Here is a 25,704-nt window from a genome sequence, read left to right on the forward strand (position 1 = left end):
GAGGAACCTTTTGCAGTGTTTAAACCGTTCATTTCCTCTTATATTTGTATATATAAATTTAGATATAACATGCATGAAGTGTGATACTGATTATTTACAGTACCAACTAGATGGGTGTTTGATGTGGTTTGGCTGTGTTCCTACCCAGATCTCATCTTGAATTGTATTCCCATAATTCCCACGTGTTGTGGGAGGAACCCAGTGGGAGAGAATTGAATCACGTGGATGGTTTCTCCCATACTGTTCTCGTGGTAATGAGTAAGTCTCACGAGATCTGATGGTTTCATAAGGGGAAACCCATTTCACTTGCTCTCATTCTCTCTCTCTTCTCTTGTCTACTGCCATGTAAGACGTGTCTTTCACCTTCTGCCATGATTGTGAGGCCTCCCCAGCCACGTGGAACTGTAAGTCCAATAAACCTCTTTGTTCTGTAAATTGCCCAATCTTGTGTATGTCTTTATTAGCAGTGTGAAAATGAATTAATATAGTGTTAAACACTGGAATTGCTAATATGTCATTTTTCTAAAAATGTTTAATAAAATGTTATTACAATTTCAAAAGAATAATAAAAATTCAGATTTAATATATTTTTTAAATTTTTTTTTTTTTTAGAGATAAGGTCTCACTCTGTAGCCCAGGCTAGAGAGTAGTGGCACGATCATGGGTCGCTGCAGCCTTGAATTCTTGGGCTTAAGTGATTCTCCCACCTCAGCCTCCTGAGTAGCTGGGATCACAGGGGTGCGACACCATGTCTGCCTAATTTTTAAACTTTTTGTGGAGATAAGGTCTTGCTATGTGGCCCAAGCAGTCTGGAATGCCTGACCTCAAGCAAACCTCCCACCTTGGCCTCCCAAAGCCCTGGGATTATAGGTGTGAGCCACCATGCCCAGCCCCAGATTTAATTTAAAATGATGATTTAAAATGTTACACTAGGCTGGGTGCAGTGGCTCACACCTGTAATCCCACACTTTGGGAGGCCAAGGCGGGCAAATAACTTGAGGCCAGGAGTTCAAGACCAGCCTGGCTAACATGGTGAAACCCTGTCTTTGCAAAAACTACAAAAATTATCTGGGCACGGTGGCATGTGCCTGTAATCCTAGCTACTTGGGAGGCTGAGGCGTGAGAATTGCTTGAGCCTGGGAGGTGGAGGTTGCTGTGAGCAAAGACCACACCATTGCACTCCAGCCTCAGTGACAGAGCAAGACTCTCTCTCAAAAAACAGTTACACTCATTATAATTTGTATTTTACCTTTTAATTTCAATAAATAATTTTGGATATTTTAGAAAAAAATACCTTTTTAAAAAGCATTTAAAATTTTACCTTTACTATAATTTTCCTTTTGGACAAAAACTATATTTTATTTCTTTAATCTTTTTGGATGGGTATTGTCACTAAAACACAAATTAGCAATTTTGGTGAAATAAAGGCCTGAACATTTTTATGGATTAAAACGATAAGAATTTGTGAATTATGTATGTCTTTATTTGATCACTTGTCTAAACACAGCCGGCCCTTCATCAGAATACCCAAACACACCAGCTTTCAAGCATATAAAAACCAGAGCTTTACACACGCTTTTCAACTGTGCCACTATGAATGTACATTTGTCAAGGTAAGAGAAGAGAACATATTTTATTTAACAGCTTGTTCGCTTGATTTTGAAATATTTAGGCACACGGTATGTGGGTCTTCATTTGTGTTCTTGCAAATATTAGAGACAAGTCTGGGAGTTTTTTTAATAACAGCTTTATTGATAGATATGTATATATAATTCACATGTAATTTATGGGAGCCTTAGCTCCCCCTTCTGAAGTATACGCTTCAGTGGTTTTTAACATATTCACAAAGTCGTGCATTCATCACTAGTATCTATTTCAGAACATTTACATCACCCCCAAAAGAAACCCTGCACCCAATAGCAGTCACTCCCCATTCCCTCCCACACCCAAGCCCTGAAAATTACTCATTTCCTTTCTGTTCCTATGAATTTGTTGATTCTGGACATTTCATATCAATGGAATTATATCAAATGTGTCTGGCTTCTTTCACTTAGAATAAGGCTTTTAAGGTTCGTTCATCTTGTAGCATGTATCAGTACTTCATTCCTTTTTATTGCCAAGTAATATTGCACTGTATGGATATATCCATCAGTTGATGGACATTTAACTTGTTTCCATTTTGCCGGGGGCAGTGGTTCATGCCTGTAATCCCAGCACTTTGGGAGGCCAAGGCAGGTGGATCACCTGAGGTCAGGAGTTGGAGACCAGCCTGACCAACATGGTGAAACCCGTGTCTACTAAAAATACAAAAATTAGCCAGGTGTGGTGGCACATGCTTGTAATCCCAGCTGCTCAGGAGGCTGAAGCAGGAGAATCTCTTGAACCCAGGAGGCAGAGGTTGCAGTGAGCCGAGATCCAGCCTATGAACATTCAGATTCATAGGAGCACTATTTTCTGTGGGCTTATGTTTTCAGATATCTTAGGTATATACCTAAGAGTGGAACTGCTGGATCATATGGTAATTCATGTTTAACTTTATTTTTTTGAGACGGACTCTCACTCTGTTGCCCAGGCTGGAGTGCAGTGGTGCTATCTCGGCTTACTGCAAGCTCCGCCTCCCAGGTTCATGCCATTCTCCTGCCTCAGCCTCCTGAGTAGCTGGGACTACAGGCGCCCGCCACCACACCCGGCTAATTTTTTGTATTTTTAGTACAGACGGGGTTTCACTGTGTTAGCCAGATGGTCTCGATCTCCTGACCTCGTGATCCGCCCGCCTTGGCCTCCCAAAGTGCTGGGATTACAGGCGTGAGCCACCACACCCAGCCCACGTTTAACTTTTTGAGGAACTGCCAGATTGTTCTCTACTGCACTGCTGTGCGTTCCCAGCACAGTGCACAAGGGTTCCAATTTCTTCGCATCCTTTCCAGCACTTGTTATTGTCTTTCTTTTTTATTGTAGCCCATCCTAGTGGTGGGAAGGGGTATCTCATTGTAATGTTGATTTGCATTTCCCCCATGACTAATGATGCTGAGCATCTCTTGTGTGCTTATGGGCCATTTGTATATCTACTTTGGATAAATGCCTATTCAAATCCTTTGCCCATTTTTAATGGGGTGATTCAGGTCTGGGTGTTTTCTTTCTTTTTTTTTTTTTTTTTGAGACAGGGTATCTGTTGGCCAGGCTGGAGTGCAGTGGCACAATCTTGGCTCACTGCAACCTCCACCTCCAGGGTTCAAGCGATTCTCCCACCTCAGCCTCCTGAGTAGCTAGTATCAGAGATGCCTGCCACCATGACCTGATGATTTTTGTCTTTTGTTTGTTTGTTTGTTTTTGGAGATGGAGTCTTGTTCTGTCACCCAGGCTGGAGTGCAGTGGTGCCATCTCAACTCACTGCAACCTCCGCCTCTGGAATTCAAACGATTCTCCTGCCTCAGCCTCCCAAGTAGCTGGGACTACAGGTACACACCATCGTGCCCAGATAATTTTTGTATTTTTAGTAGAGATGAGGTTTCACCATGTTGGCCAGGCTGGTCTGGAACTCCTGACCTCGGTGATTCACCCACCTCAGCCTCCGAAAGTGTTGGGATTACAGGCGTGGGCCATGGCGCCTTGCCTTAATTTCTGTATTTTTAGTAGAGATGGGGTTTTACCATGTTGGCTGGTCTCAAACTCCTGACCTCAAGTGATCCGCCCACCCCAGCCTCCCAAAGTGCTGGGATTACAGGCATAAGCCACCATGCTCAGGCTTCAGGTCTCGTTTTGATAGAGGGATAAAGCAACAATTGTGAAGGCTCCAACACAGTAGCCTTGTGCTTGCTTTGACATCAGACTGTGCACTTTGAGGTGGGCAGAATTACCTTTTAGTCTTTACAGAAGCAGTGTCTGCCACCTACAATGACTTCTCTTCTCATCTCTTCAGCACAGCCTTCTTTAAACCTTCTTTATAATCCTTCTCTGATCGCAGAGTGATAGCCAACCATGTTGCAGTGGGCCAGAGTTAGCTGTACCCTGCAGCTAAGCACACGGGCTCCGGAGCCAGCCTGCCTGGTTCAGATCCTGGCTCCCCCAAGCCTCAGCTGTGCAACCTGGGAGGCTAACTCTTCAGTTTCCTCCTTTGTAAAATGGGAATGATAACACCTTCCTTATAGCATTGTCACAAGGGCTTGCTGAGAACATACGTGTAAATCTTGTTGCATCTTGTGCCTGATCGATGCTTGCTAGATTTCCTTTTGCGCAGAGCATTTCCAATGGCAGGGGTCACTACTTTCAGGGCAGACTTTCCATTTATGAATGGTGTTAATTGAAGGAAGTCCTTGGGGTGTTTGGCTGAAAATTGTCTCGCTGTGATTCAGGCAGCCATCAGGTCTGTGGAGGAGCTGTAGGTTTCCCCCACCTCCGGCTCCAACTGTCCATCATTCCTCCCCTCTCCTCCCCTCTATCACCCACGCCTCCTTGCTCCTTTCCAAATGGCGTGTGACTTCTCAGGGGATGTGAGAGGCGGCTGGAAAGTGACACCACACCCCTTAATTACCCTTGTTCTTTCTATGCCCCAGCACCTAAATTTAGCCAGCAGACCTGGGCACTGGGGACACAGCTCCTCCCTCCCCAAAGCCCCACCCTCTCAAAGGCAGGAAAAGAGCCCCCAGGCACGACTTCTCACCATCCTGGGGGTGGAGGCCTCAGGGAAGTTGCTGAAAGGCCGGGTGAGGGCACTGGGCTCCAGTAGGGACCCTTCCTGCTGCAGCAGGCAACTGGGCTGCGAGCTGTGATGGAGCAGAATGTCACCTGCCCACCCCCTGCCCTTTTTAATGATGGGGAAGCCTGAGAGGGAGGGTCGGTCAAAGTGTCCAGAATGTTAGGGGCACGAGCTCGAGAATCTGACAGACACCCTGTCTGACACATGCCAACTGTGTGACCTTGGGGAAGTCACCAGACTTCTCTGGACATGCTTCCTCATCTGAGAAATGGAGACCTCTCAAGTAAGGTGACTGTGACATTTAAATGAGATAATACGTGTAAAGCATGCAGCACCAAGCAAGCACCAATCAGCTCAGCCACATTCATTATCAAAGTTGCTTGACCTGTTAGCAGTGCAGTGGGGACCCAAGCCTCTGGACTCAGTGCTCATGCCAGGAAGTCACACTCCTTCATCAATGACTTGATGCCTCTGTTCCAGATGGGGACATTGAGGCAAAGACAGATTAATTACCAGGACCAAGGTTACCCAGCTAGGTGGCAGCAAGGCTGAGATCTGATCCCAGGTCTGCAGGCGTTCATTGCCTTTCATGAATTGTTTTGGCCAAAAGGCCCCACCTCTTCCAAACCCGTCTCAAGGTCCACCACCTCCAGGAAGCCCTCCTGGCTGTCTCCAGGGCAGATCTCTCCAACCTCCCGGGCTGCAGAATGTCTACTCCAGACCATAACCTCCTCCCCAGCTCCTGGACAAGTTCTAGAAGGGAGGGCTTGCTTTTTACCTCTGTGAGTCTCTGAGGTTCCATGACGGAGTCCATAGGCATGAAAAATCACTGACTGATCTTTTTTTTTTTTTTTTTTTTGAGATGGAATCTCGCTCTGTTGCCCAGGCTGGAGTACAGTGGCACGAGCTTGGCTCACTGCAACCTCCACCTTCCAGGTTCAAGCAATCCTCCCACCTCAGCCTCCCAAGAAGCTGGGATTACAGGCATGCCACCATGTCCAGCTAATTTTTGTATTTTCAGTAGAGACAGGGTTTTGCCATGTTGGCCAGGCTGGTCTTGAACTCCTGACCTCAAGTGATCTGCCCGCCTCGGCCTCCCAAAGTGCTGGGATTACAGGGGTGAGCTTTCAGATACATAGACAAAGGGGGAGCCAGCAAGTGGGAACAGAAAAGTTAGCTGGGATGGAAAATTAGACCTGGAAGGAGGGAAAGTGTGCATGGCTGGCTCTGTACCTGAGATGGGGGACAGTGGCTTCATCCCAGAGTGGGGATGCCAGGGATGTCCTTGTGAGGAATGGGGCCGCTCCAGGGTCAGTCAGGCCTGGAATTGATACCGCCATGTCTGGGTCTCTGGGCCTTAGTCCCTCGTCTGCAGAATGGGGCAGTAAATGCCAGCCTCCTGGAGGTAGGTAGAGGGAGGCTTGAATGAGATGACCGAATGGGGACCAGCGTGCCCCACCCTGTGCCCAGCACAGTCAGCAGCCTCCAGCTTGGAGGGAGCTGGACAGAGCCTGAACCTCTCTGGTCACCTGAGGCAGCCACTCGGGCCCCTCTGCTTCGAGGGCTCTTCGGAGAGAGGAGCCTACGAGGAAGTCATGGTGTGGCTTTGCCACCCTCCCCCTCTTGGTCACACTGGAGTTCCAGGGCACAACCCCTTAGGGACACCAGCGGGGGTGGCCTGTGGCAGCTCCAACCTTCCAGCACCCAGCCCCTAGTCCACAGTGCCACCAATGCCAGGCTGTCATCAGGGCTCACCAGGCACACATGATCTCACTTAAACCTCCCAGGCAGGTGCTTGCGTCTTCCCATGCCATAAGTGAGGAAACCAAGAAACAGAGGGTTAAGGAACCTTCCAGCAGTGCAGAGCTCAGATTCAGACTCAGGCAGTCTGGCCCCAAAGTCTGCACTCAAAACCACTACACTCCTCCACCTCCCTAAACAGGATGAGACCCTCTTCCCGGTGGGCTAGAGTGATTAGACAACTTTACAGTGGTGCGGAGTAATACTTCAAGGTGTGTGCTAGAGAGAGCATGTCTGGGGTGGCATTTCAGAAGTTAATTCCTCACTAGTTCTCTTCCCTGAGGGGGCTCACTGAGTTTGAGTTTATCTCTTGAAATACTGTAACAATCCAGGCACAGTGGCTCATGCCTGTAATCCCTGCACTTTGGGAGGCCAAGACAGGCGGATCACCTGAGGTTAGGAGTTCAAGACCAGCCTAGCCAACATGATGAAACCCCGTCTCTACTAAAAATACAAAAAAATTAGCCAGATGTGGTGGTGGGCACCTGTAATACCAGCTACCCGGGAGGCAGAGGCTGTAGTAAGCCGAGATTGTGCCACTGCACTCCAGCCTGGGCGACAGAGCGGGACTCCATCTCAAAAAAAAAAAAAAAGAAATACTTTAACAATAGTACTAACACTGATACTAACACTAACAGCTACTCTTCTTTGAGCAGGTTTTATGCGCCACTCACCATCCTGAACTTTGACATGTGTTAATTCATTTAATACTCATAACAGCCCTAGGAGGAAGGTATTATGAATTTTCTTGTTATCCAGATGAGGAAACTGAGGCTCAGAGAGGTCAAGTCACTGGGCAGCTCCCAGAACTGGTGGTGGAGTCAAGATCAAACCCAGGTGGTTCTGGGTCCAATCATTCATTTGTCCCATGCTCTCTTAACCTCAAACTTGCTGCCTTTTCCTGCCTTGCCCGTGTGAATGTCCCCTCCCCCCAGGGTGTTGGAAAGTGAGTCCCACCAGGTATGGGGCAGGACCAGGAGGGACCTTACCAGCAACCGGGGTAAGGAGGAATGACCAAGGCATTCCAGCCCCAGCATGGGTGGGTAGGGTGTGGGCTTGGCCTTTGCAGTGTCAGGGCTCTGGGCGGCCCCTCCTAGCTCACCTGCAGATCTCCCTCCGCAGGCAGGACTCCTATACCCGGGAACACCACAAGCCGTTCCTGAAGGCAAACAGAAGACTCAGAGACAGAACAGCAGAGCCTGAGCCATAAGGTAGAGGGAAACATTTCCCAGCCACCTCCTGTTTTCAACACTGGTGGCCCTGGTTCCAGTAAGTGGCATGACCATGCAGAGTGGTGCCTGGGCCCCTAACAACTGCTCCCTCAGTTCCGCACAGAGAAGGCTGTTCCCAGAAAGGGCTCCATTAAATCCTTAGCCAAGAGCCACATCTCCTCTGTTTCTGTCTCAGCCAAGGGGAGAGGGCACATGTTCAGTCCGCTCCTAGGGTGCTGATCTTGTGGGGGCACATGGTAGCGTCTTCAGTGAACGGCAACTTCTTGTTCTTGTGTAGTTATCGTGGCCAAGATAAGACCACACAACCATGTGTTTTGGGAAAGGAGACAAAGAAGCGACCCAGGAATGCCAAAGGGGTCAAATAAAGTTTCTGGGGCTTCCATGAGCCCATGGCTCTTGGGGCCCTGAGTCATGGGGTCCAGAAAACCAGGCCTGTCTGGATGGGGGGCCTGGCATGGGAATCACGTTCTCATAGGATGTTGCTTGTCATCTGCAACAAAGACAGTGCATTTTCAAGCATCTTCCCGTATTGGGGCTGAGATAATGATATTCCAAAGTATGGTGCTGTGGCATGCTGAGTACTTTGAGCTAAAGGAGACTGGAAGGTCTCAGAAGCAGCCTCAGAAGCAGTATCTCTCTCTCTCTGACCTGTCCCCACTTTTCTCCCCCAAGGCAGCCACAGAAATGAGAATTCCTCTTCCGTAAGGTAGGTCATAGAAAGTAGAAATACTGGGAGCCGGGTGTGGTGGCTCATGCCTGTAATCCCAGTACTTTGGGAAGCCAAGGCGGGTGGATGACGTGAGGTCAGGAGTTTGAGACCAGCCTGGACAACACAGTGAAATCTGTGTCTACTAAAAATACAAAACTTAGCCAGATATGGTGGAGTGTGCCTGTAGTCCCAGCTACTCAGGAGGCTGAAGCAGGAGAATCTCTTGAACCCAGGAGGCAGAGGTTGCAGTGAGCTGAGATCCAGCCTGACGTGAGGTCAGGAGTTTGAGACCAGCCTAGCCAACATGGTGAAGCTCCGTCTCTACTAAAAATACAAAAATTAGCCAGGCATGGTGGCACACGCCTACAGTCCCAGCTACTTGGGAGGCTGAGGTAGGAGAATCGCTTGAACCCAGGAGGTGAAGTTTGCAGTGAGCTGATATTGTGCCATTTCACTCCAGACTGGGTGACAGAGATTCTGTTTCAAGAAGAAAAAAAAAAGAAGAAGAAAAGAAAATAGAACTATTACTCTTACCTTCCCCTGCTTTTCTGTGTAGGAGCTGGCCATAAGGAAATTCTCTGACTCCACTTGGTCTGATAGTAGGCCGTAAGACCCTCGCTCCAGCGGGGTCCTGCTCCATACCCAGAAATAAGGAATATGGCAGACAGGCCAAGAAGAATGTACACACACAGGCCTCGCTGGGTTCCTTCCCTTAACCTATTACCTTTAGGTCATACTCTTTTGTTCCAATCACTTTTTTTTTTTTTTTTTTTTGAGACGGAGTCTCGCTCTGTCACCCAGGCTGGAGTGCAGTGGTGCAATCTCGGCTCACTGCAAGCTCCGCCTCCCAGGTTCACGCCATTCTCCTGCCTCAGCCTCTCCGAGTAGCTGGGACTACAGGTGCTCACCACCGCACCCAGCTAATTTTTTGTATTTTTAGTAGAGGTGGGGTTGCACCGTGGTCTCGATCCCCTGACCTCGTGATCCGCCTGCCTCGGCCTCCCAAAGTGCTGGGATTACAAGTGTGAGCCACCGCGCCTGGCCTCCAATCACTTTTTTCTTTAGATGGAGTTTCACTCTGTTGCCCAGGCTGGAGTGCAGTGGTGAGATCTCGGCTCACTGCAACCTCCAACTCCTGGGTTGAAGTGATTTTTGTGCCTCAGCCTCTCAAATAGCTAGGATTACAGGTGCCCACCACCAAGTACAGATAATTTTTGTATTTTTAGTAGAGACGGGGTTTGACCATGTTGGCCAGGCTGGTCTCGAACTCCTGATCTCAAGTAAGCTGCCCACCTTGGCCTCCCAAAGTGCTGGGATTACAGGTGTGAGCCACCATGCCCAGCTGGTCCAATCACATTCCTATATGACTGTCCATTCTTCATCGAACCTTTGCATAAAAAGGTACTGTACAGTCTGGGTATTCATTTCTTTTCCTTTTTCTTTTTTTTGGTTTGTTTGTTTTGAGACACAGTCTTGCTCTGTTGCCCAGGCTGAATGAAGTGCAGTGGCATGATCTCAGCTCACTGCAACCTCCACCTCCTGAGTTCAAGCAATTCTAATGTCTCAAGCCTCTCGAGTAGCTGGAACTACAGGTGCGCACCACCATGCCCAGGTAATTTTTTGTATTTTTAGTAGAGACAGAGTTCCACCATGTTGGCCAGGCTGATCTTGAACTCCTGACCTCAAGTGATCCACCCACCTCGGCCTCGTAAAGTGTTGGGGTTATAGGCATGAGTCACCACGCCCGGCCTGGGTCTTCATTTCCAAAGGCCCCCATGTCATGTAAAACTTTGATTAAATACATTTGTTATCCTCTTCTCTTGTTAACTTCTCTCTGTCTTTTGGTATAGGAGTGTCAGCCGTGACCCTTATGATGGATGAGAAGAGGTATCATGCCTTTTCCACCCCTACACCTGGAAGGAAGGTTCTGCAGAGAGTTCATGGGAGACGATATGTGGAATGTAATCAGAGCATACCTCTTAATACTTAAGAGGTAAGGCCAGGCGCGGTGGCTCACGCCTGTAATCCGTGCACTTTGGGAGGCTGAGGTGGGCAGATCACGAGGTCAGGAAATTGAGACCAGCCTGGCTAACACAGTGAAACCCTGTCTCTACTAAAAATACAAAAAATTAGCCAGGCGTGGTGGTGGGTGCCTGTAGTCCCAGCTGCTCGGGAGGCTGAGGCAGGAGAATCAGTTGAACCCAGGACTCAGAGGTTGGAGAGAGCTGAGATTGTGCCACTGTACTCCAGCCTGGGCAACAGAGCAAGACTCCATCTCAAAAAAAAAAAAAAAGATGTATAAAATTCTCCTGAGGTTCTTCTTTCGAGGTTAATTCCTTTCCTGTATGTGCTTAGGTTATGTTCATCCAAAGGAAAACTTAAGAAACTGTGTGGTAAACTATAATATAGAAGTTTATTTTTCTCTCGAGTAAACAATATTTGGAGGTTCTGGTCTAGGGTTGGTGTGGCAGCTCCACAAACATCAGAAACCCAGATCACTTCCTTCTTGTGGCTTGGTCATCCTTAACATGGGGCTTCTACCTCATGATCCAAGATAGCTGCTCCTGCTCGAGCAATCACATGCATATTCCTTTCCAGCAGAAAGGGAGAAGAGGTAACAGGGTGCAACCTGCTGCCTCTGAGTGGCACTTCTTCTTACAAGTTATACACATGGCCATACCTGGCTGTAAAGGAGGCTGGGAAATGTAGCTTGTATTTCAGGGGGTTGTTTGCCCAGCAAAAATCAGGGGTTCTGTGGCAAAGAAGACAGAACAGATGTTGGGGAATAGTTATAGTCTCTGGCATACCATGGTATTCCTCCATTCCACGGGGAAAGATGGCCATGTACTTTCTGGTACTCTGCTCCAGGTGACCTTGTTCTTGTATGTTATGTGTTCTTGTGTGTTACTCTTTTTTTTTTTTTTTTGAGATGGGATCTTGCTCTGTTGCCCAGGCTGGAGTTCAGTGGCGCAATCTCAGCTCACTGCAATCTCCACCTCCCAGGTTCAAGTGATTCTTTTGCCTCAGCCTCCTGAGTAGCTGGGATTAGAGGTGTGCACCACCACGCCCAGCTAATTTTTGTATTTTTAGTAAAGACAGGGTTTCACCATGTTAGCCAGGCTGGTCTCGAACTCCTGACCTCAAGTGACCGCCTGCCTCAACCTCCCCAAGTGCTGGGATTATAAGGCGTGAGCCACTGCACCCGGCCTTGCGTGTTACTCTTAACTCCTCACCACAAAACCAGAACTGCCCTGATACCAAGACTCAGGTCTCCAGAACAAAGCCCTTAGCCTGACATTCAGGGCCCTTGGCCACTGGGTCTCAGGAACTGCCGCAGCCCCTTGCAGCCTGTGTCCAGCCTCTCGGAGCCACCTGCCTGCTCCATTCCTTGCTTCCCCAGACTGTTCCTTCTGCCTGAATGGCCCTCCCGGACCTCCAATGCCAGGGGCACTCCTATCCAACCTCGAAGAGAGGAGTTGCTCTGTAAGTGCAGCCTTGCAGGGCCTCGCTGGGGGAGAATCAGAATTCCTTTCTCCTGCCCTCCCTTGGGCTTCCGGAGCCTTCCGTCATCCTCTATTTATAGTTCAAGTCAGGTGCCCCTGGACATGTTGCTGGGAGGGAAGGGCCTCAGCTGGGAGAGCCGGTTCTGTGACCTGCTGGGGAAGGGCTGGGATTTTCCAGGATGCCTCCTCTAGCCCTATAGTCCCCTTGGCTACCTCTGTCTATGGGAAGATGGAGCCCCCTACCTGGACAGCCTTAATCCGGCGCACCTGGTGGCTGCTTGTCTCCTTGGCTTTGCTGTGAGCCCTGGGGCCTGGGGATGGGCTTCTCTCCAGCCCTGGGCCTGCTCCTGCCTCTGCTGTGGTGAGGTGACCTGAGTAACGGGTTGGGTTAGGTGGTCTCTATGTTGGTAGGGGTCTCAGTAGGGTCAGGCTTGCTCTAGGAGACACAGTTGCAAGAGTTGAGTATAGAGGGCAGGAACCAGCTGTAACTTTGCAAAGCTCTGTCCTGGGATGCTCGGTTTCCCTCCTGTTGTGCTCCACTCTCCAGAAAGCCCAGCAGGGAGAGAAGAGCACTGTGTCCCCATCCTCAATGTCACTGTCACCTCCCCTCACCCAGCCCAGCCACTCCCCGTCAGCTCCAGACCAACTCGGAATACTCGGGAAGCTGGATCCTTCGACCTCCTCAAGCCATTGCTCAACATCCCCCAATCACAGCCTCCCCAACTCCCATCTCCAAAGGCCTCTCTCCTCCCCAGATCCCCGGCTGTCACCATCTTCATTCTTCTAACAAGCTGACAAACTTGAATTCTGAGCGAGCATGACCTGGGGTCTTGGGCCTGAGCCGCAGCCCTCTGCCTCCACCCCATCCCCCACTTACACCCCCACTTTCAGATACAGACACCGACCCTGATGCCAAGGACATCCACTGGCTGAATGCCTCCCCCTGCCCTTTCACGAGCTCCCACGCCCGGCCCTGACGACCTGTACCCAGCCCTGGACCCTCAAGTGACTGTAGGAACCCCCTCCACGAGACTCAGCCCTTTTGCCACCAGTGGGACTTGCGGGCCCAGCTGACCAGCACCTTCTTGCCTGCTGTGGGCCATGTGACTGACGGAATCCCAGCACATCTGCCGTGAGCCTCGCCTGAATCAGGACCAAGTTTAGGTGTTCAGAATCAGACGGACCTGACTATGTGACCTGGGGCAAGTGACTAACCCTCTCTGAGCTTCTGACATTTGTAGCTGACTCCAATCTGATACATGGGCTCCCCAGGGGCCTGAGGAGGGAAGGTTTGAAACCTCATGGGTTTGAAACTTCACTCTTCCCTCCCTTGCCCTTGGAAGGTGAGAGCAGGAGGCTCCTTCATGGAGGTGGCTAGGATGGGGAGGGAGGACCAGGAAGCTTCCTGACCTTGCCCCAGGAGCTGGCAGCCCCCAGTCCCACCTTGTCCAGAGATCACTCAGGGGAAACCACTCTGGCTGAGGGATGCAGGTGCTGGTGCCAACTAGGAGAAGCAGTCTAGGGCGCCTCCCAGTGGACACCAAGGGAACGTCTACTCTGGCTGGCCCTTGGTCCAGCCCTGTGATTTCAGCCCTTGGCCTGCAGTCAGGCTCCAGTACTGACCCCAGCACCAGCAGTGGCAAATTCCACCTCATTTGAGGAATCTCAGTTTCCTCTTCCACAAAACGGAAATAATGATAACATCACCACACAAGACCACAGTGAGGCTTCCTTCAGGCGACCCAGGCGACCCGCCTTCCACACTAATGTTTTCCAGGTCTAAAGAGGCCAGGGCTTGCCTGGGGACCACAGCGAGCTGTGGTGAGGAGCCAGGGGTTCAGGCTCTCAGGCTCCTGGTCCACTGCTCTTTCCACTCCTGGGAGGTGCCTCAATGTGACCTTGGACTCTCCAGGCCTGTTAACTCCTCCGTGTAGCTCTGGAAGTTTTCAGATGTTTTAGTGCTATTAACACGCCTGTCCCAGGAACAAGCTTACAAATGCATCCAATTAACCTTCTGCCAACAATTCTGGGATGTGATTTCTTTTCCAGCCTTTGCAGGGAGATCTCTCTTCCCATCTCCTTCCTGGAAGACAGAAGCCTTGTGCGAGCCCCTTGTGTGATGTCACCCCAGCTAGGGCCACCGGACGTTGGTCCTCAGCAGGGAGACTTTGGGTCCTCCACCAGGACCCAGGGCTGACCTGCATGGCCAGGCCCCATGGCCTGGGTAGAACCTTGTTTCAGCTCCAGGTGAGGAATTGCAGGGGTGAGGGTGTGCGGAGGAAAGGGGCCTCCACAGTGGGGAAGGGGGCTACAAAGGGAATCCCAGCCCCAGCCCCAGCCCCAGAGGACCCATTTATTTGCTTTCTAACTGTGGTGAAGGGGCCCTTTCTGAAATGCAAGCAGCTCCCGAGTTCCTCTACGGCAGTGTCGGGCTGGTGCTGGGCACTGAGCGGGGCAGGAGGGGAATTCAGCCACGCCAGGTGCTGTGGCTGTGCCGCGGGCTCTCTGTTTTCACGTAGGCCGTGTGTTCCTCCGGAGGTGGCTGGCCATGGGGCTCCTGGAATTGTGGGCTGGAGCTCTCCTGCTCCCTCTGGCTGGGTCTCTATTGCTGTAGCCCCAAGAATCACCTCTTACAGCCTTGAAAGGCCCAGGGGGACTTGACTGAGGCTAGGAACCCTCGGGTGGGAGGGACGTGTTCATAAACACATGCACACTGTGCCATACTAGCTTTTAGACAGACAAAGACAGAGACTGGGTGACCACATGACCTTCAGGACTCACACAACAACACACACACACACACACACACACACACACACACACACACATGGGTGAGGGCAAAGGAGAAGCGCCCAGGCAGGCCCTGGGGGAGGGGGGCGGAGAGCCAAGGGTATGAACTGTGAACAATTAGTGGGAGCCATAGGGCCCCTGGGGGAGCAGAGAAGGAACATGTCCCCCTTCCCGACCAGATGGCCTTGCCCAAGGCCCCCACCAAGCAGTGGGGGGTGGGGCAGGGGGTGGGGAGTGAGGACAAGGGCCTGAAGCTGGTAACCTGCCCCTGGGCAGGATGGCTCTGGGAGGCGATGGAGACGCTCACCCCCTCCCTGCTTCCCAGCTGAACTGGACTTTCACAGTCTCTCTGCTCTTCCCTCACCGCCTCTTCCCACCCTCACCTTTCCCTCTTCTCCCAGCTCACCTAGCCCCTGCCTGCACTGAGGGGGACATAGCCCCCAACACCTCCTTGGCTTTGCAGATGCTATCCCCCTTGCCTGGAATCCCCCTGCCGCCACTGTCTTTTGCCTTCACCCCACTCTCCTGACAAACACCAGCTCACTTGCAAGGCCCAGCTCAACGCCTCTTTCTCTGAGAAGGCTTCCCACCACCTCTCTCCTCCTGGCAGAATTCATCTGTGTTCCCCGGTGCTCCCGGGGCCCTTGCATGGACTTCTGCAGCTCCAAAGGCTTCCTGCTGTAATACTCTGTGCACACAGCTGAATCCCTGCCTCCACTCTGCTGAGAAGGTTGTGCTTTTTTCTATTTTGTACCGAGGGCAACGGGAGGCCATGGAACAGTTTCAAAGGAGCTGTGCAACAGGATTGAATTTGTGCTTTGAAAGATCACCGGGGCAGCCGCGTGGCAGACGAAGGCAGGGAGAGGACAGAGGCAGGGAGAGGACGGAGGCAGGGAGAGGGCACAGGAGGCTTCTGTCATTGTCCAGAATGGAGTCTCAGCCGTGGAGACGGAGGTGGAGGTGGGAGAGGTGGAAGGATTCCAGAGATATTTGGGGGAAAGCTTCCCCCTGGCCAGTGGTCCCCAAGCCTGGCTGTGCACCCAAATTCCCCAGGCAGATTTTAAAAAAATAGGTTTCTGGGCTCTACTCAAGATGCACTTAAATGGGATCTCAGGGGCTAGAGCCAGAATCTGTTTTTTTGTTTTGTTTTGTTTTGTTTTTTTAAGATGGAGTCTCACTCTGTCCCCCAGCCTGGAGTCCAGTGGCATGATCTTGGCTCACTGCAACCTCCGCCTCCTGGGTTCAAGTGATTCTCCTGCCTCAGCCTCCCGAGTAGCCGGGATTACAGTTATTTGCCACTACGCCCAGCTAATTTTTTGTATTTTTTGTAGAGATGGGATTTCGCCATGTTGGCCAGGTTGTTCTCAAACTCCTGACCTGGTGATTCACTTGCCTCGGACTCCCAAAGTGCTGGGATCACAGGTGTGAGCTACCGTGCCTGGCCCAGGATCTTTTTTTTTTTTTTTTTTTTTTTTAATTATCATTATGAGGCCGGGTGTGGTGGCTCACGCCTATAATCCAGCACTTTGGGAGACTGAGGTGGGTGGATCACCTGAGGCCCAGAGTTCGAGACCAGCCTGGCTAAAATGGTGAAACCCTGTCTCTACTAAAAATACAAAAATTATCCGGGTGTGGTGGCACGCGCCTGTAATCCCAGCTACTCAGGAGGCTGAGGCTTAAACCTGGGAGACGGAGGCTGCAGTGGGTTGAGAGCCACTGGGTCAGTGGACTCCAGCCTGGGTGACAGAGCAAGACTCTGTCTATCATTATGGTAAAAAAAATATATATATATATAACATAAAATTTATCATCTTAGCCATCTTTAAGTGGATAGTTCAGTATTGTTAAGTATATTCACACCATTGTAAAGCAGACATCCAGAACTTTTTCATCTTGTAAATCTGAAACTCTATACCCATTAAACAACAATTTTCCATTCTCCCTCCCAGCTAGCCCCTGGCAACCAGCATTCTACTTCTGTTTCTATGAATTTGACTGCTTTAGATACTTCATATAAGGGAGTCATACAGGATCTGTCTTTTTGTGACTCAGAATCTGTATTTTTAAAAAATTCAGTCATCACAGTGGCTCCTGCCTGTAATCCCAGCACTTTGGGAGGCCGAGGCAGGCAGATCACTTGAGGTTAGGAGTTCAAGACCAGCCTGGCCAACATGGTTAAACCCCGTCTCTACTAAAAATACAAAAATTAGCAGGGCACAGAGGTTCCAGTGAGCCAAGATTGTGCCACTGCACTCCAGCCTGGGCGACAGACTGAGACTCCATCTCAAAAAACAAACCAACCAACCAAAAAAAAAAAAACACCAAAAAACGAATCCTCAAGTACTTCTGATGCAGCTGGTGTGTGGTCTGCAGTTTGGGAACCGCCGTCCATGTGGCTCAAGCTGAAAGGTACCCTCTGCCTGTCTCTTTGCTATTAGGAGCAAAATCAGATTCTAGCACCCCCAGAACCTGGGGTGGGGGTTCCTTTTGACCTCTGGGGAGAATTTGCTCCTAGACAGGCTCTCTCTCAAAGTCTGCTAGTCAGATCCGGTAGTAACTCCACACCCCACATTATTATTAATTTTCATGACCTACATTTATATCATGTTTTAGATGCTGCTACTCAAAGCGTGGTCTCGCATTCCTTGGAGCTGATTAGAAATGCAGGGTCTTGGGCCACCCCCACGGTTGAATCTGAATCAGCGCATTAAGAAGTTCCTCAGGGAATTCATGTGCGCGGTGCAGTGCAGTGTGGGAGCACAGCTTCAGGGTTTACAGAGTGGCATCTGGCGGGAGTTGGGGGAGGGAGGCCTGACCCCAGAGCCCGGCAGGAGAGGTAGCTGAGAGGCTGGGAGGCGGCCCAGGCTGATGTGAGCCTGGTTTTGCCTCTCTCATCCCACTGCCACAGTTCCCATTAAATGAAGCTGTCCCCATGGACCTGTCAACGGCCTCTTGGTGGCTTAGTCCCTGGACCTCACTCAACAAGCAGCCCTCCCAGGCCTCAGCCACCAATTCCCAGGGCCACCTGACTATGGGAAGATGGCCCTGTGCTTGGCTTTCTTATTCCACGGCTTGTCCTGACACAGACCCTTCTGGCAGGGCACCTGCTCTCATGACATCCCAGCAATCCCATCAGTTTGCACTTGTTGTAACGGCTTATTGGGCACTTACTAAGTGCCAGGGACTGAGAAAAGGACTCCACAGGCACCAGGCCATTTGGTCCTCACAAAACCCCATGAGGATGCTGCAGGGATTATCTGCATTTGGCAGACAAGGAAACCAAGGCTCAGAAAAGTGAAATAACTTGTACAAGCTACCATAATTAATAAGTGCTCAAGGTGGGATTTGAACTCTTGTCGGTCTGCCGGGCCTGAGTTCTTAACTAGAATGCCTCCATTTTTGCTGTGTTTTTATGGAGAACACTGAAGTTCAGTTTTGCAACCTGCCCAAGTTCATATGGCTGTTAAGTGCTGGGCCTGGGACTTGAACTCAGGATGTTGTATTCCCAAACCTCAAATTCTTAACTGCTGGACTGGTTTCTTTATCCCAGGGGTCCCCAGCTCCCAGGTTGCAGACTGGTACTGGTCTGTGGCCTGTTAGGAACTGGGCCACACAGCATGGGGTGAGCGGAGGGCAAGTGAGAGAAGCTTCATCTGTATTTACAGCCGCTCCCCATCACTCTCATTACTGCTTGAGTGCCGCCTCCTGTTAGATCAGCAGCAGCATTAGATTCTCATAGGGGCACGAACCCTACTGTGAACTGCGCATGTAAGGGATCTAGATTATGCACTTTTTTTTTTTTTTTGAGACAGAGTTTCACTCATGTTGCCCAGGCTGGAGTGCAATGGTGTGTTCTTGGCTCACTACAACCTCCGTTTCCTGGGTTCAAGCAATTCTCCTGCCTCAGCCTCCCAAGAAGCTGGGATTACAGGCACTCACCACCATGTCTGGCTAATTTTGTATTTTTTTTAGTAGAGATGGGGTTTCTCTATGTTGGTCAGGCTGGTCTCAAACTCCTGACCTCAGGTGATCCACCCACCTCAGCCTCCCAAAGTGCTGGGATTACAGGCATGAGCCATCGCTCCCGGCCTTATGCACTCCTTATACAGGTCCCTGATGCCAAAAAGTTTGGGGAACACTGCTTTACCCCATGTTACAGATTTGGGAGCTGAGACAGAGATGCTGAGCAAGTCAGCCTGGGTGTGTGAGGGTCTCCTAGTGCTATTCTGTCCACTCCAATTCCAGCTGCCTGGGCTCACTCTGGCATCAACCCTCTCTGTCTGGGCTACCTCAGCAATAACCGGCATTGGGGGCTGAGTACCCCCACCTTGTGGGAGGCTGAGGCAGGAGGATCCTTTGAGTCTAGGAGTTCAAGACCAGTATGGGCAACGTAGCAAGACCTTGTCTCTACAAAAAATACAAAAATTAGCCAGGCATAGTGATGCGTACCTGTGGTCCCAGCTACTTGGGAGGCTAAGGTGGGAGGACGGCCTGAGTCTGGGTGGTTGAGGCTGCAGTGAGCCATGATGATGCTACTGCACTGGGCAACAGAATGACACCCTGTCTCAATAAATAAATAAATGAAACCAGCTTTGATGAACCAGAGTTCCTGGAGCCACACCTGTAGCATAGAATGCTCAGGAGCAGGCCAGGCACAGTGGCTCACGCCTGTAATCCCAACACTTTGGGAGGCTGAGGCAGGCAGATCATGAGGTTAGGAGTTCGAGACCTGCCTGGCCAATATAGTGAAACCCCATCTCTACTAAAAATACAAAAATTAGCCAGACATGGTGGCATGTGCCTGTAGTCCCAGCTACTCGGGAGGCTGAGGCAGGAGAATCACTTGAACTCAGGAGGCAGAGGTGGCAGTGAGCCAAAGATTGTGCCACTACACTCCGACCTGGGTGACAGAGCGAGAATCCATCTCAAAAAAAAAAAAAAAAAAAAGAATGCTTGGGAGCTCAGCACAGTGGGGAGAAATGGAGACTGACACCTCTTGGCTCCACGGCTCCGTGCCCCATGTAGGAAGCCGATTGCACACCTGGGCACAGGAAGTGGTGAAGTGCAGCAACTGCTGGCGGATCAGGAGGTGGTGGAAATGGGAACTGACAGTGTGGGTGGAGCTTCTCACCCCCCTAGGCACTGCCAGGTGCCCACCACAGCTGGGATGGTGGCTAGGGCAGGATGAGGGCTGCAGAGCCCCTAGGGTGGCCCTTGGCCAGCCGGGCAGGGAGGGGAGGGTCTGTGGGCTCCTCACTAGCTCTGCAACTGCAGGGGAGTTACTTAACCTCCCCAGACTTCATGCCTCATCTATAATGTGCCCCATCTATAATTTTTTTTTTTGAGACAGAGTCTTGCTCTGTTGCCCAGGCTATAGTGCAGTGGTACAATCTCGGCTCACTGCAACCTCTGCCTCCTGGGTTCAAGTGATTCTCCTGCCTCAGCCTCCCGAGTAGCTGGGATTACAGGTACCCACCACCACGCCCAGCTAATTTTTGTATTTTTAATAGAGACTAATAGAGACAGGGTTTCCCCATGTTGGCCAGGGCTGGTCTTGAATTCCTGACCTCAGGTGATCCACCTGCCTCAGCCTCCCAAAGTGCTGTGATCACAGGCGTGAGCCATGGTGCCTGGCTTACAATGGCTTCTGGTACTGCGGAGAGCCTCCAGAGAGTCACATATCTAAAGTGCCTAGCACCCAGTTCACATTATCACATGGGCTGGCCAAATCTAAGAGAGGCAATTTACACCGGGCTTCTGTGAGGGACAGGTGAATTATACAGTATATAGGAAAAATATGCAGTGCTGGCTATACAGCAAGCTGTATGTCAGTAACAGGTATTATTATTATTAGGAACAGGGACAGCTACATACTTTGCAGAGCCCAGTGCAAAATGAACATGTGGGGCCCTTGCTCACACATCATGAAGAATTTCAAGGTGTCGACAGCAGAGCATTAAATCAAGCTCTAGCCCTTTGGAGTGTAGGGCCCTCTGCAGCTGCAAAGGCTGCACAACCATGAAGCTGGCTGGGACTGGGACACAGGACACCAGAATCTTTATAATGGGCTCAGCTGTCTGTCCTTGGGAGGGTTGCCTGTCTGTTCAATGCTGGCGGTGAGTGAGGCTTTGGGTTCCATGCGACCCCTGGTCTCCAGATTATTCTAGGAGAACCCCTTGTTACCTAGGAACTCCTAATAGCTGCTGCTTGGCCCAGCCCCAGATTCATGTCTGGAATAAGAGAACAGGATCCTTGAGTGTGAGGGCAGAAGACCCTTTGAGATCATCCCCTTCCCACCCCAAAATGGTGAGGACCTGCCAAGGACATGTGGGACCCAGTGATGAGGCAGGACAAAGATCCAGCTTCTGACTCCCAGCCTGGGAGCCCCGTCTGGAAGAAGCAGCTTAGGCCTGATGAGGACGCCGGGGCTCCATGGCAGGAGGAGGGTGTGCTGGGGAGGAGGGGTGTGGGGAGGACAGTGCCACACCTGTCAGCCTGGGCTGTCCCTGGAGGAGGGGAGGGAGGAGTTTTTGTTCTCTTGGCTTCTCTGTGTTTTTTTGCAGTGGCACAAATTGCTTTCGTAATAACAGGAAAAAACGATCAATGAACCTTCATTTAAGAAAAAACACAGCGTTCTCATGGGAACCAAGAAGACAAGCCCTTAATGCAAAGTGTATTCAGAGAGAAGAAAACAAGAAAAGCAGAGACGATTGGATTACAGCAATTGCTCTTATAACTCCTCTCCGCCCACCCCCTCGATGAGAAGCTGGTTTGAAGGACTGAGTATCAAATCCCTACTGAGCTCTGAGGTTCCAGGTGTGGATGGAGTGTGGGGTCCATGTGTGTGTCAGTGTGTGTGGGTGTGATTGTGTGAGCAACTGGGTGTGTAAGGTTCAGGCCCAGTCGGCTTGTCCAGACGCCAGGCCTGAGATGCCCTGAGGGTGCTAAGAGGGGTAGAGAGACACCAAAGGAACACAGGCTTCGAAACGAGGCAGAATTGAGTTGGAGTCCCAACCCCACCAACCTCATCTCTCTTCACTCTTCAGGCAGCATAGAAAACAATGCCTGCCTCTTGCCAGGCGTCCTCATGGAAGTGACATCATCTTTAAACGTGTGTGGCAATCCCTGACGCACCGCCGTGATGCCCAGGGAAGACAGGGTGACCTGGAGACCCAACTACTTCCTTAAGATCATCCAGCTATTGGATGATTATCTGAAATGTTTCATCGTGGGAGCAGACAATGTGGGCTCCAAGCAGATGCAGCAGATCCGCATGTCCCTCTGCAGGAAGGAAGTGGTGCTGATGGGCAAGAACGCCATGACGCGCAAGGCCATCCGAGGGCACCTGGAAAACAGCCCAGCTCTGGAGAAACTGCTGCCTCGCATCCGGGGGAATGTGGGCTTTGTGTTCACCAAGGAGGACCTCACTGAGATCAGGGACATGCTGCTGGCCAATAAGGTGCCAGCTGCCACCCGTGCTGGTGCCATTACCCCATGTGAAGTCACGGTGCCAGCCCAGAATACTGGTCTGGACCCCGAGAAGACCTCCTTTTTCCAGGCTTTAGGTATCACCACTAAAATCTCCAGGGGCGCCATTGAAATCCTGAGTGATGTGCAGCTGATCAAGACGGGAGACAAAGTGGGAGCCAGTGAAGCCACACTGCTGACCATGCTCAACATCTCCCCCTTGTCCTCTGGGCTGCTCATCCAGCAGGTGTTCGACAACGGCAGCATCTACAACCCTGAAGTGCTTGACATCACAGAGGAAACTCTGTATTCTCGCTTCCTGGAGGGTGTCCTCAATGTTGCCAGTGTCTGTCCGCAGATCCACTACCCAACTGTTGCATCAGTGCCCCATTCTATCATTGACGGGTACAAACGAGTCCTGGCCTTGTCTGTGGAGACTGATGACACCTTCCTGCTTGCTGAAAAGGTCAAGGCCTTCTTGGCTGATCCATCTGCCTTTGTGGCTGCAGCCCCTGTGGCCGCTGCCACCACAGCTGCTCCTGCTGCTGCTGCTGCTGTAGCCCCAGCTAAAGTTGAAGCCAAGGAAGAGTCGGAGGGAGGAGTCGGACGAGGATATGGGATTTGGTCTGTTTGACTAATCACCAAAAAGCAACCAACTTAGCCAGCTTTATTTGCAAAACAAGGAAATAAAGGCTTACTTCTTTAAAAAAAAAAAAAAAGAAAAGAAAAAAAGAAGAAAGAAAGAAAGAAAGAAAGAAAAGAAAAAAAATAAAACAACACTTGCTCCCACGGTTGTGACAGTGGGGTTTAAAGAAAATGAGCAGGCGCCGGGCGCGGTGGCTCAAGCCTGTAATCCCAGCACTTTGGGAGGCCGAGGCGGGCAGACCACGAGGTCAGGAGATCGAGACCATCCTGGCTAGCACTGTGAAACCCCATCTGTACTAAAAATACAAAAAATTAGCCGGGCGTGGTGGCGGGCACCTGTAGTCCCAGCTGCTCGGGAGGCTGAGGCAGGAGAATGGCATGAACCCAGGAGGCAGAGCTTGCAATGAGCCGAGATCGCGCCACTGCACTCCAGCCTGGGTGACTGAGCCAGACTCCGTCTCAAAAAAAAAAAAAAAAAAAAAAAAAAAAAAAAAAAAAAAAAAAAGAAAGAAAAAGAAAAAGAAAAGGAGTAGGAGGCAGAAAGAGCACACAGTAGGTGTTCAACCAGTGTGAAGCTCCCAGCCCCTGACAGGCCACAACAGCCTCAGAGCAGGCAGAAGGAGCACACAGTAGGCATTCAGCCCACATGAAGCAGGGCCCCAGCCCCTGACAGGCCATGACAGCCTGAGGAAGGACCTCATGGTGATCTCTAACCTGACCCCAGGGGAGGACAGGAGGGAGGACGGATAGCACCCTGGGAGGCCAGGGCCTGGCGTCCCACCCTGTCACCCTCGTGCCCAGTGTCCAGGGGCTCCGAGTTAGCCCTGGCCTGGCGTGTAGCCTTAGGAGAGACCCTCCAGCCATTCGGTGGAGCGTGGAGACCCCTCGTGGCCACACGGAGGACTGCAGCTCTCAGCGTGTGACCTCTCGCCAGTATCGGGGCTGCTCTACATGCAGCCCTGGGAGAGCTCTGCAAACATTGCTTGAGCTCCTTTTTATTTTATTTTTATTTCTTGAGACAGGATCTCACTCTCACCCAGGCTGGAGTGCAGTGGCACAATCTCAGCTCACCGCAACCTCCGCCTCCAGAGTTCAAGCGATTATCCTGCCTCAGCCTCCTGAGTAGCTGGGATTACAGATGTGCGCCACCACGCCCAGCTAACTTTTGTATTTTTAGTAGAGATGGGTTTTTGCCATGTTGGCCAGGCTGGTCTCAAACTCCTGGCCTCAAGTGATCCACTCGCCTCGGCCTCCCAAAGTGCTGGGATGACAGGCGTGAGCCACCGCACCCGGCTGCTTGAGCTCCTTTTAAGGTGCCAGGATTTATGCTTGGTGTTATGGACAAAGAAAGGAGGTGATTCCCATCCCAGAGAATCTACCACCGGGAGAGTTACAGAGGCTGGGCCGCCCTATATCTACCTCCCACCCCTGTATACATCCATATAGAAGAGAACTCAGGATTCAATCAGGGGACCTAGAGCAAGACACCCATTTTCCCCTGCCTTGCTCCCCATATTGGCCTTATGGGCATGGTACCCTGTAAAGTACCTGGAATAGTCCAGAGCTCAAAAATTCTTATGATTATTAAAGGTATAAAAGGACAGGTAAATTGAAGCCAAGTGCAGTGGCTTATACCTGCAATCCCAGCACTTTGGGAGGCCAAGGTAGGAGGATGGATTGATCCCAGGAGTTCAAGACCAGCCTGGGCAACATAGTGAGACCCCCATCTCTATAAAAAAATTAAAATTAAAAAATTAGCTAGGTGTGGTGGCACCCACCTATAGGAGGCTGAGGCGGGAGAATTGCCTGAGCCCAGGAGTTCTGAGGCTACAGTGAGCTAGGATCCCGTCACTGAACTCCAGCCTTGGTGACAGAGTGAGGCCCTTTCTCAAAAAGGCGGTGGGGGCGGGTAAATTGGGTCAGAGTCATGCTCCCTTGCTCCCCTCCAAGCAGTAGAAATTGCTAATAAAATGCTTAAAACAAGGATCATGATGTGCCAGACACTAGGAGAAGCCCTTTGCATGTAGTACCTCATCTGATCCCTGAGGAGCAGGTACTATTAGCCTGTATGAGGAAGCTGATGCCCAGAGAGGTTTAGGCGATTAGGCTAAAGTGGTAGATTCGGAATTTGAACCCAGGCCCACATGGCTCCAGAGCCCAAGCTTTGGTGCACAAAGCAATGAGTCTGCCTAGCAGCGTCAGAGATGTTTGAACCAGAGCAACTCCATCTTGAATAGAGGCTGGGTAAAATGAGGCTAAGACCCACTGGGCTTCATTCCCAGGAGGTGAGGCATTCTTAGTCACAGGATGAGCTAGGTCGGCACACGGTACAGGTCACAAAGACCTTGCTGATAAAACAAGAGGCAGTAAAGAAGCCAGCCAAATCCCACCAAAACCAAGCTGGCGACAAAAGTGACCTCTGGTCACTGCTCACTATATGCTCATTATAATGCATTAGCATACTAAAAGACACTCCTACCAGCGCCATCACAGTTTACAAATGCCATGGCAACATTAGGAAGTTACCCTATATGGTCTAAAAGTGGGAGGAACCCTCAGTTCCAGGAGTTGCCCACCCCTTTCTGGGAAAACTCATGAATAACTCACCGCTTGTTTAGCGTATAAGCAAGAAATAACCAAAAAAATAGCCAACCAGCAGCCCTCTGCCTATGGAGTAACCATTCTTTATTCGTTTACTTTCTTAATAAACTTGCCTTTACTTTACTGTATGGACTCACCCCGAGTCCTTTCTTGCGTGAGGCCCAAAAAGCCTCTCTTGAGGTCTGGATCAGGACCCCTTTCCAGTAACAATGGGGCAGCCCATGACTTACTAAGCAAATGCACTCACCTTTCTGGGCCTTG

General features: G+C 50.7%; 1 protein-coding gene across 1 annotated transcript; it reads left to right on the forward strand.

The window, feature by feature from the left end:
• Positions 1-289: 289 nt before the first annotated feature.
• On the forward strand, positions 290-23,368 carry LOC129525227 (large ribosomal subunit protein uL10-like). Its single transcript, XM_055354278.2, has 4 exons — positions 290-404; positions 10,288-10,430; positions 13,990-14,187; positions 21,294-23,368. The coding sequence occupies exon 4, from the start codon at positions 21,872-21,874 to the stop codon at positions 22,829-22,831; it is 960 nt and encodes a 319-aa protein (XP_055210253.2). The 5' UTR covers positions 290-404; positions 10,288-10,430; positions 13,990-14,187; positions 21,294-21,871; the 3' UTR covers positions 22,832-23,368.
• The last annotated feature ends 2,336 nt before the right edge of the window (positions 23,369-25,704 follow it).

The sequence above is a fragment of the Gorilla gorilla genome, chromosome 9, assembly GCF_029281585.2.
Source record: "Gorilla gorilla gorilla isolate KB3781 chromosome 9, NHGRI_mGorGor1-v2.1_pri, whole genome shotgun sequence".
Classification (NCBI taxonomy): domain Eukaryota; kingdom Metazoa; phylum Chordata; class Mammalia; order Primates; family Hominidae; genus Gorilla; species Gorilla gorilla.

Excerpts from the sequence above, each read along its gene's own strand:
- LOC129525227 (XM_055354278.2), top strand. The coding sequence starts at position 21,872 with ATGCCCAGGGAAGACAGGGTGACCTGGAGACCCAACTACTTCCTTAAG.